General features: G+C 38.5%; 1 protein-coding gene across 2 annotated transcripts; it reads left to right on the top strand.

The window, feature by feature from the left end:
- Nucleotides 1–940: 940 nt before the first annotated feature.
- On the top strand, nt 941–9,683 carry LOC124882575 (PPARGC1 and ESRR induced regulator, muscle 1). Of its 2 annotated transcripts, XM_047389058.1 has the most exons (4): nt 941–1,072; nt 3,519–7,045; nt 8,507–8,623; nt 8,884–9,683. In XM_047389058.1, exons 2-4 carry the CDS (start codon nt 3,541–3,543, stop codon nt 8,994–8,996), a joined length of 3,735 nt encoding a protein of 1,244 aa, XP_047245014.1. In that variant the 5' UTR covers nt 941–1,072; nt 3,519–3,540; the 3' UTR covers nt 8,997–9,683. The 2 variants fall into 2 exon arrangements, with proteins under 2 accessions (XP_047245014.1, XP_047245093.1); XM_047389137.1 differs by lacking the exons at nt 8,507–8,623; nt 8,884–9,683 and having other exon boundaries at nt 3,519–6,690; nt 6,761–6,937.
- The last annotated feature ends 1,766 nt before the right edge of the window (nt 9,684–11,449 follow it).

The following is an 11,449-nucleotide window of genomic DNA, read 5'->3' on the forward strand; positions in this document are numbered from 1 at the left end:
CACAAATAAAATTATGGATTTCTAAAAACACTTAAAGAGATGTAAATAAACATAAAAAACATCAAAATAAAAAAATAAACATACTAACATTTTATTTACGATCTATATTGGTGCTAAAAACTACATTAAAATGATCAATATTATTAAAGCCATTATGATTTAATAAATAATGCATTTGAACCAAAGACAAACTGACTTCAAATCTGACGAATAAATAAATACACACGATGAAACTATTCTATAAATGAAGATAAAATCATGACGATCATCAAAAAGCCAGGCTGAAACAAATACCTCTTAAATATAAACACCGTTGCACAACCACATTACTCTTCACTATATGATCGAAATCTTGTAGTTGATGGGTCTGACCTTCTGATGTCAGTCTGAACATATATTATTCATGGGTAAACACATTATTTTGCCAAAAGATAAAATGAATAATGTTCTCTGATGCAAACCTCATTGTTTGACTTCATGGGAGTTTTGTATGTCCCATAATAAACCTCATGTTCCTTTTCCCTGACTCTAATGTAGTATTTGGAAACACTGCAGGGGAACGACTTGGATGTACTCTGCAACCATCACGTCATTCTTTTACCAGCTGACCGACACACACTTTCACATGACCCTCATATCTGGCGGGACCTGCTTCTCTATGGTCACTGACAGAGAGGCTACTGCTCCCTCTGCTGGATTTGAACTCTTTTAAAAGGAAATCCCACTGTACAAGTGATAAAAAAAGTCCCAAAATGACCATTACTAGAGTACTACAGAGGTCAGCATACTAAAATTACATTTAAAACTACTGTGTTACTAGTGAAGCTGAGTGGTGGTGGAAAATCTATTTAAAGTTTTGAAATGTTATACCTCTGTCAGACACGGCTGCTGTAAGAATACTGCGTGCATTACGTGATCTAAAGCAACGCTCTATATTTAACAAATCATGGGGCTTGTTGCACTGCTTGCTCTTGCACAAGGAACGCCCACCAGAAAGAATATGACATGGCTGTGCAGAGTCTTCCTCCACCTCTGATCTGTGTGGGCCGAGGTCGCAGCTGAAGCAGTACAGGTAGGAACCTGTGGAAGTATACGCGTTAAATAATCAAAAGGAAACTACAAAAAGACTTCCTGTTTTTATAACAATTTCACTGATGTAAATTCTGGAGTTACATTTTTAGAACATTATTCGCATGATTAATTTTTGCTGCAAAATACTGCACAGATAAAATATGACTAATATTTCATATTATTGCATAACTGTCTGTATTAGTATAGGCAAGACAAATCAAGATGCTTTATATAATGAAAACATAAGAAAGGAAAATGCATAGAAAAAAAAAGTTCATATCATTGACATAATAAAGGAAATATAGAAATGTTGGACAACAGATTGAAACTAATGATGTTTAACAGTCAAAGGTGTACCAGTTTAGTTAACCAGGGCACCTTCAACTTTAACATTTACAGAGATGGAAAACAATTACACGATACATGATAATAATAGTAGTAATAATCTGGGCATTACCATTAAATATCTTATGAATATTACAGAATGTCTTTAAGTAAAACTGGGCTACGCTGCAGTGTCATTAGGACAACAATGGCGCCCTCTATAATTAGCACAGCTTGTGAAGATGGGTAAATAAAAATGAAACACAAATGCATCATTATTGCTGCAGTATACTATGCAGCAATAATGCTGAAATATACACTGAAATAATCAAACCTTGATTTCAGTAAATTTATGAAGTGTTGGGAAAGATCCTACATTAGGAAAACAACAGATTTTTATAAAACCATTGATGTAACAACTGTTGGCACCCCTAACAATTCCTAGAAGATAAATGTAGGTGAAGCATTTTCCATTTTATGCTTTACTTTTTTAGATGATAAGTTTGTGTAGGACTTTCAATGAATAACCCCTGGCTTCTTATATCCCTGGGGTTTCCCTGTGTCACATATAAATGATGATATAATGTAGAAGCCTGTTACTCTTAGCCCCTATTGAAAATGGCAAAGAGAAAAGAACATGCACTTTATCTTGCTGCCACACAAAGTTATAGTAAGGAGGATGGAAAGAAAGATTTTTTTTTAAATCCCGAAGGTCAGCATCTACAGATCTACAACAAAGAAGAGCAGATGGGGGTTACAAAAGTTAGATACAAACATTGTTTAGGAGTCATGCTAAACCTTACTGGTACTTTAACTGTAACTGTTTGCTTTAGTTAGATGAGACTCAATTTGACATAAAACAAGGGATGAATATGTGTAAAAGCACATCATGCCCAACCGTCAAGTACAGTAGAGGATCTGTCATACTGTGGGCCTGCTTCTTTGTCCAAAAGGAATCTTTTTTAGAGTACATGCCATCACTAGCTCCATAAACCCCTAGGCTTTTTAAGAACAATCTGCTGGACTCTACAAATAAACTGTACATTCAAAAAACTAATGAATGATTTTCTTAGCCACTGGATCTTTTATCAGGTAATGACCCAAAATATATGGCTAAATTAACACTGAAATGATTCGACATACACAAAATCAACTGTCTTTTATCTTAGTCATCAACCCTCAAGAAAGAGACAGCATCTGTATTCTCCAACCTTGTAAAGAGAAGTAGAAGTAGACTACATTTTGTCTTGTTTGCAAAATGGGCTTGTACAAAGTAGTAGCAGCAGAGGTAACAACAACTATGGTACACATGATTTCATGTACTCAAAGGTTTAATGTTTCAACATTTTTCAATGCAAGATTATCCTATTGCAATAAAAAATAATATGTGTAAACAAGTGTGGAAAACCCTGATTTTCTTCTTTTAAAGTTATTCTATGTTTGATCTACTGTAGTGCTTTGGGGCATTGTCTTGTTGCATGACCTAACCTTGACTAAGCTTATACCATCAGACAAATGGCCTCAGGTTTGACTTTTTAATATTTAGTATATAGAAAATGTATACCCAACTCAACGACTGCAAAGTGCATAGGTCCTGTAAATAATCTTTATATCATTTTTTGGGAAAGGTTTCATCATTCTCAGCTCTTACATCCACTCTTAGCTTGTGTAGGTTTTATCAACACATTTGTAGTGTTTCTCGCCACACACACTCTTATATTGTTTTCCTTAGTTTATTTTAATGCATGTCAGGTTTTCCCCTCTTTATTGGACAATGATCAGCATATTTGGGGTTCAGCATCTAGACCTCTTTGATACATACCAGGGTAGGAGATCAACCACCAGTCATTCAACTGGAAGATGCCTGCTCTCTCTGTGCCAATGCTGACTCATGAATGATGTCTTCTCAGAAAGCTAAATTTGGCATTATAGTCAACTTGTTATGGGAAAGAGTCCAGATAATTTTATGGTTCTGTACTCATACAGAAAATATGAAAATCATTTCTTTGCACTACAACTAAACACTTGAAATATGCTGCTTAAAATGTTAATTGAGAACATCTACTATATATGCAGTGTTGTTTAAATCATCTTAATGTACTGAATATGCTTTTATATTGCAGGTTCTGTTGAGCGAAGAGCCAGATGGAAGACTTTGAATACAGCTTGGAGATCAGCGACCGAGACTGGGAGTGCTTCTTTGCAGAGTGTGAGGAGTGCAACCAGCTTCCTCCTTCATTAGCACGTGTGGACGATTCAGGAATGAGTGATTTTGATGACCCTTTTCTAGCCCAAAGAGCCAGAAGAGTTGATCCTACACCGGACTCTCTAGGAAATGACCACCCTGTGGCCTGCCTCCCAGAGTGTGGTGGTTCTCTTCTTGTGGAGAGGTGCTTTGGGAAACATGAGAGCAGTGGATTTGATAGCATTCTCTCAGGCAGTGAGGAGGACCTACACCTGCAATCTGTCAACATATTTTTTGAAAGGCTGAAAGGTCTAAGAGAGGCTGAGCCGGGCCCGGATAGGGTTGGAAACAACAAGGAGACAAAGCAAGTGGAGCACCCAGTCAGTGAAAGGACTCTGTCAAAAAGCTGCCCTAAGGTGAACATGCTGCCTGATAGGGTGGAAAAAACCTTTGACAAAATGACCGAGAGGCCTGTCGACACCATCTGGAACATCAATGCAAGGAAAATAGTTACAGCTGAGTCCAACTTTTCCTCAGAACCTGAAACCTGCAGCACCTCTCCCCTCAATTTTTGCAAATCACCTGAAACAGAGTTATTCATAACAGAGGAAGACTTCACAGACAGCGCAGTGGACGAGGCAGCACAGTGCAATCGGCTTCATGACTCAACAGAGAGCGTTGTTGGTTCAGACACAAAAATTCAGCCCTACAGCCTGGAAATGTGGAGAAGCATGAATGACATCAAGCAAGAAGAGCCATTGACAAGTCCAGAAGCTTTCTGTAAAACATCCAGCTCCAGAGAAGATCAAATGTCTACCCCTGAGGGGTCTCAGTTTGTCTCCATGAGGAGGAAGAGGAGAAAAAAGAGACGACTTAGTCTGGAGCCATGTGAAGGTAGGCATCCATGTGAGAGGCACTCAAAGGAGGAGCAGTTAATGGTAAAAGAGGGAAGACGTCTGTTTTTATCAACAGAGACACTTGATTTAAAAGAACAACAGAACAATCTCACATATGTTCTTTCTCCGAATCCCGCCACCATCAAGTTCCCGGAGAATTTCTCTGCTCAGGAAATAAAAATTGAGCTCTCCCTCTCTGTTTCCCCAAGTGACAATCAATGCCAACTATTGCAACAAAGAAAATGTACAGATGGGAATTATTTAACCAAACACACATCCAAGACCCCTCTGAGTCAAAGTGATGACAATGCTAATGATGCAGGAGATTTAGAGCCAAACAATGAGTTTCAGGTTGCAGAATCACCCGGTATGATAGAAAATTCCTGCTTGCCAGTTTCAGCTACTAATATGGAGACAGAAAAGTCAGAAAGTCAGAGGCAGGAGGTGGAATCTGGCAATCTTCGGCCCTCTGATGAAAGATATGTGTCAGTCAGTGACTGTAAAAATGAACAACATGCAAAACATTCAACAGCAGAGGTCAAATCAGTCAGCCCTTTACCGAGCGCAGAATCATGTGCTCCTGTCATGGCAGTCATCCAAAACGACAAACTATCTGCTGCTAAGTCCGACCTGGCCGCTGAGGCTGGAAATTCTGGCCCGGACAAACGCACAGCGTGTCAAAGTGATTCTGAGCGCCTAGAACAGCTGGAAAGGGATGGTCCAAACACATATCAAAGTGACACCGCAGTGGAGGAGACTCACCTTTCTGTGCACACAACAGGAGGGATTGCTTCTCAGCCTAGGGTGAGCTTCCAGGATGAGACTTTGGATAAAGCTACCAGTATTTATTCAACATCAGAGAACATTAATAAGTTGCCAAACGAAAGCTGCTTATCTGGAAATGTTTCTGGTTTAGATGCAGAACACCAAACAGATCCTGCAGAGGTTCTAACTTCAAATTTCTTCTCAGAGGAAAACAAAGAAGAAGAACTGTCACGAATATCCACAAGCAACATTCAGACAGAAACTGAAGCTTCCCAAAGTGAAAACTTACAAACAGAAATCACGCATGTGTCATCCTGTCGCAATCTGGATTCAGAATCTATCCTTTCACTTTCCAATGAAAACCTCACAGACAAGTCTTTAGGTTTTTGTTCATCTGTTATTGAGCATGAATCTGTTCAAGAAGGAAAAGAAAAGCCAAATCTCTTGACTGACCAGGAAGTAAACCATGCTTCTTCTGGATCCAGAAGGCAAGAAGAATCAAAGTTTGACTCGGCAAGCGAAGCAGAGGAAGTTGTCACTTCATCTAAAGATTTGGACAAACTGGACAGGACGCCGAATTCTGTGTTTGCCATGTCGTCGTTTTGGAGGGAGATGGAGAGACTGACAATAAACGACATTTTGGGTGTACGAAATGCAGGCAAATCTGCTCTACTTCCAGATGTAAAAGAAAGTGAGGAAACGTTGGTTGATTCAACCGTTTTAACTGAAGAGGATGAGCCCAAGCTAGAAAAAGCCGCAAAAGAAATGTGTGAAGTTGTTTCATCATCTTCACGAACAGCTAACTGGCACAGTGAACCTGTGCTAATCAGCCAAAGTCCAGATATTTGTCCAGAGCGCACAGTGTTGGAATCTGTGACTGATTCATCCCAACCTGTCCTCACCGAAAGGGCTCAAACATGCCTTAAAAAGATTTCTAAAACAGTCAGTGTGCACAATTTACAGGCTCTGGATTCAGAGTCTTTCAGTTACATGTGCAAATGTGATGCGTTCCACATCTTAGAAGAGCAGGAAACTAGAAACACGAGCTCACTCACTGGAACTTCAGCTGCTAAGAAAGACACAATTTTACCTTCGTCCTCCACGAACACCTACAGGATCTCATTCACAGATATATTTCAGTACTTCTTTGGAGAAAAACAGCCAGTTTCCAGCCAGCCAGCAAGAGAAGATACAAGCACCTTCAGCACTAGTGGAAATTCTGTCCCTGAATCTTACGATCATTTCTTTTCAGAGTTTGACAATGAGAGCTTTTTCTACCCTCTTTTTACAGCAGCAGAGAAAAACAAAGACAAGCCAGTTCCAATATTCTCCTACTCTCGCTCAACTAGCAGAAACTTCCAGTTCCCAGAAGCCTACGAGCATTTCTTTGCTTCCTCCTCATCTGACGATTCCTCTGATGAAGAAGAAAACTGCCGCCCTGTGAAGGTGGTAAGTAGGTTCAGCCGTAAAGTCAGCTCCCCTCAGATTACCACTGATGTATACGAGGACTTCTTCACAGACGGCGACATCACGAGGAATCTCTTCTCTTTGAGTTCGCTCTCCTTCCGGAAGATTAGTTTCACAGCACCCGCAGTCCAGGATGATGAGAGAAACTCGTTGGTCCCTCTAAAGCAGAGCTCCAGACACCGGGTTCAGAAGATAGGTTTTCCTGTGAATGCGCTGGGTGATCCAGATGCGATGTTTCCCGATCCACTGCTGTACCACCTGGAGGAAAGGATTTCCACACAGCTCACACTGCTGCCTTGCAGATACGAAGGCCTGGAGGTGGCTGTTTCTAATCCAAGTAAGCTAAGTTGCTTACAGTGAAATCAGTAAACAAACAAAAAAACCCTGTGGCCCTTTAATATTTTCTGTTACAGTTGTCATAGGCTGAAGTAGTTGCATGGATCCTTAAATAGATACAATAAGAATCTTTTTGTAGCAAATGATAAAGCCACTCAATTATACTCACATCTGAAATCAGATACTTACATACAATGTATAAAAACACTGCATGATATTAAATCAGGCTAAAGATATCTAGTTTTAGCTCAATTAGGATTACTAAACTTCTTTCTATTTGTTAAATGCCATTATAATAGAGAATGTTTTTTACTGAAGTGTTTTTCCATAATATTCATAGTTTTTGGTGAAGTTCTATTTAAAGGATTTCTTGACTACAGGTCAGACATTGGTCATGACTGGTTGTAGCTAGTGAATTTGAACCAAAACATGTGTTAATTCACAACTATACTTCTACATAGAGCCAGGCTGCTTGCTTTTTAAATTTTCATATAACAACATTGTTTAGTTTGAAAGCTGCTTTTTGTATTTACTCTTTTTTTTTTGTTTGTCTGATATTGAAAGAGTTTGATGATCTGAAACACGCATGTGCAACAAAAATGTAGCGGTGCTTCCTGGTGTCTTTCCTGAACTTCTCAACCACTTTTGTTTTCAGCTGTGCTGAACAGTTTGGGACAGATGGGTAAAAATCTGGACACAGCTGTGTTTTCGAACAGGACAATGATCCTTAGCAAACATGAAAACTATTTCTCCGGAAAGAGAGCGATTAAAATAAATAATTAAAAGCCAAAAATTAATACATCATTCTTGTCACTGGGAAGTGCTTGTAAACGTCTCACCAAAGCTGTATCTAAGTACATGCAAGCTAAACCAAATTTAGTTTCGACCACTGGACAGTACAATAGTAACTTATCTGACCTCTTCAGTTTGTCTGTCTTTGTTTATCTCACATGTGGACGGTTGTGATGTAGAAATGTCACCCACCCTGCCGTAACATTCACAACCGGGACAGATTCTCTTTCCTCAGCTGTCAGATGACACCAGGAGAACATGATGTTAGGGCCAAGAGGCATGGTCCTACGTGATAACTCGACTTCACTCAATGAGAGTCTCCTCTAAGCTGCCAAGAGTGCCACAATTTATGCTTAGAGGGGAAATTAAAATATCTCCTCTTGGAGTGTCTTTTTGCAAATCCCTCTTCTACAAGCTGTTATTGCCTTTAATTAATTCTCTAAGTTTTAGTTTACAAAAAGAATATCTTAGGTTTAATGGTTTAGTCGCATCTTTATGGACAGAAACTTTAATTAGTCTTACACGTTTGCATGCAAGAAGTTAGTGCAGGTTTTATAAACTTTTGAGCTGACTTGCTGAAAATAACAAATTTTTACATAGTATTTTATAATCAAATGTGGTGCAGTTGCATAAATACTGCAGTTATTTAAAATTGTTCCCATTGTTTCAGGGTTAGATGCCCCCCTCCTGCCTCTAAAACAATCGGATATGTGTTTGGTTTGTATTGCATTTGCTTCATGGGTGCTGAAGACTGCCAATCCCCAAGTTGGGGATGCCTGGAAGGCCGGTAGGTGTATTATCACGTGTGAAGCACCAATCAGCTTTAATGCAGTATGAGAATTTGCAAACATTGCTTTGTATCTCACTGTAAATTTAAGGCAAATGCTGCTTATTTTTATGTAAAATGCAATGGAAAAATAATACATTCTGAAACATTATTTTGAAATGAAATATGAATGGCAAACTCCACAAGAACCTAAGCAGAATTTGATATTTCAATCTCCTGTGAGTATTGTCACAACGTGTTGGGCTTCTGCTTTCTTTCAGTTCTGCTGGCAAATGTAAGTGCCCTGTCTGCCATCAGATACCTGCGCAAGTATGTCAAAGTGGAAGCTGCAACCAGTGAGAAGTCCTCCTATCCTGCTTTGACACAGTCTTGAGCTTTCTCCATCCAAACATGTCACGAGGCGTGATCCTTTTTCTATACATCTCATGAAAGCTCTAAAGGACATAAGTCTTTAGAAGAAGCATGTGTTTGCCCTAAAGTTTTGTTGACCTATCTAGAAATGAATTTTCTGCTTCAGATTGTTTAATTGTTTGCTAAATGTTTTGGATTTTTTGTCCCTTAAAACCTAAGAGCATTCATGTAAGGTTTCAATTGACCAAAGGCTAGAAAAACGTTTGGAGAAATTTGTAAATAATGTAGCTAAATGGAAATGAGAGGCAGGTTTTCTCTGAGCTGTACAAAACTAAGATGACAGATGAATGTATGATGAGAGAAATGTGAATTTGAGGCACTTTAACATTTTAGTAGAAAGTCTTTGAGCCTTTTTTTCATGTAGCAGATGCTTGTATTACAGTATGTAAAATATTCTCATTACTGATTACTTGTTGAGTTGAAAGGGGTGGGATCTGATGTTGTATTAAACATGGCAGTTTACCAAAAGGAAAGGAATGTTTTATTTTAAGAACAGCATTATGTGCCAGTATCAGTTATATAATAAATTACTTTTAATAAATAAAATTTTGTTTGTGATAGATCATAAGTAAAAGCCTGAGCAGTGTTGTATTCCTGTTTATGTGAAACTGAGCTGCTGGCTTATTTAAAAGAAAAGACGACAAACCAGTATCTGACTTGTGTTCTGATTCTTGTTCAAGGAGCACTTCAACGTGTAGCGGTTTAAACACTAGGGGGCGACATCAGTCCACATAAGGAATTTTAGTCCACTGTTTTTTTGCAGGATTTCTTCAAATTAAACACATTAGAGGGGTTTGTTTTAGGATGAATGACCTGTTTAAAGGTCACACAGCACATCACGAACATCACCAAAGTGGCTTGAGCTTTAGGTCACAATTTATTTGCTAGAGCAGGGGTATCAAACTCCTCAAACTTTTAGATGTGTCCCTGGTCCAACACACCTGAATCAAATGGGTGACTTTCCTTCCTTAGTATGAAGTCAAGTTCTCCAGAGTCCTGCTGAAGAACATATTATTAGATTCAGGTGTGTAGAAGCAGAGGCATATCTAAAGGTTGCAGGACATTGGCCCTCGAGGACTGGAGTTTGACACCTGTGTGGTAGAGAGTTGAATTAATTATTTTATCAACTAAGATAAGTTGTCCAGGTGCTGAGGCAGCAAATTAGTACCCAACCATGATGCTACCACCACTGTAGTTATGATGGTAAGTTTCTGAAATGTTGGGTTAGTTTTACCCAACAATTTTCCAAAAAAGGCTCAGGAATCATCAAGATGTATTTGGAGAAATATAAAACACGCAACTGACTTTTATATTCCTTCAGGTTATCTTCGGCTGACATTTGTTTGAAAATGTTAAACTTTTAGGTGTGACTAAAAAAGACAAAAAGAAATGTGTGCGGGAACAAATTATTTTTCACAGTCCTACACATAATTTTTCTTTAAAACGTTTTAGACCTAAATTAAAAATGTTAACTACTGATTAACTCACTAAATTACACAGTTGTGATTAACAGTAACACTCAGTACTGAGAAAAATATTTTTCTCCAGAAGATGACAAACTTGTCCCACCTAGACTTTGATCTATTTAGTTTCAAATGAGTAAATTTACTTTAATAGGTGCATAATACAGCTACAGGAGTTGGTGGTTTCTGCTGAAACTCAATTCATTTCAGTTGATTTATTTAGCACCATTCACAAACACTGATAAAATGTATGTATGAAAAGCAATATGATCAAATCAATCAGATACAATATAGTCATATACAGGTCCAAATTCAAATATATTTCGATCCTTGTTGAAATACATTGCAGTCAAGATGAGTTCATAATGCTAATTGGTAAAAAGTAATCTATATAAGGATGCCCAGCTGATTGCATCAAGTCATCAGCTCTGCAACAATCCCTCATTCAGAGGAAGCATGTGGACAGTTGATTGCAAGTTGAATGAATAACATTTTATGCAAAAAGTAATCAAAGTGATTCACATTGTTTCAGGAATTAAAAGGCTACAATCACAGAATTAAATGTTTTAAAAATCACCAGTACCTCCACATAGTGTCAACTGAATGCTTAAGAAAGCTGATTTTTAGTCTTCCTTTGTAAACTTCTCTGAACATTGAATACAAATTAGATTCTTTTTTAGTACAAGAGTTCGCATGATTTTTTAGACTAACAGTCCTCCATCAGTTTTGTGTACCAGCTTTGACCAACAGTCAATGTGGGAGAGGAGTGAGACACATTGGACAGATAGTCCATCGCAAAGACCCAAAGGACAGCTATACATACACACACCCTCAGATCTAAGGGCAATTAAAATGAATGTAGCATCCTTGTTTTGGGACAGCCGGAGCAGGACACACAGAGAAACCAGCCATACACACAGACAACATGCCAAGATCAACCAAAAAGGGTTTA

Source organism: Girardinichthys multiradiatus, chromosome 1 (assembly GCF_021462225.1).
Source record: "Girardinichthys multiradiatus isolate DD_20200921_A chromosome 1, DD_fGirMul_XY1, whole genome shotgun sequence".
NCBI classification, from domain to species: Eukaryota; Metazoa; Chordata; class Actinopteri; order Cyprinodontiformes; family Goodeidae; genus Girardinichthys; species Girardinichthys multiradiatus.

What these genes read in the sequence shown, in the direction of transcription:
- LOC124882575 (XM_047389058.1), top strand. Translation starts at nt 3,541, where the DNA reads ATGGAAGACTTTGAATACAGCTTGGAGATCAGCGACCGAGACTGGGAG. An exon ending in GGTGGCTGTTTCTAATCCAA is followed by an intron (nt 7,046 to 8,506) that starts GTAAGCTAAGTT and finishes CCATTGTTTCAG; the next exon opens with GGTTAGATGCCCCCCTCCTG. An exon ending in TGGGGATGCCTGGAAGGCCG is followed by an intron (nt 8,624 to 8,883) that starts GTAGGTGTATTA and finishes GCTTTCTTTCAG; the next exon opens with TTCTGCTGGCAAATGTAAGT.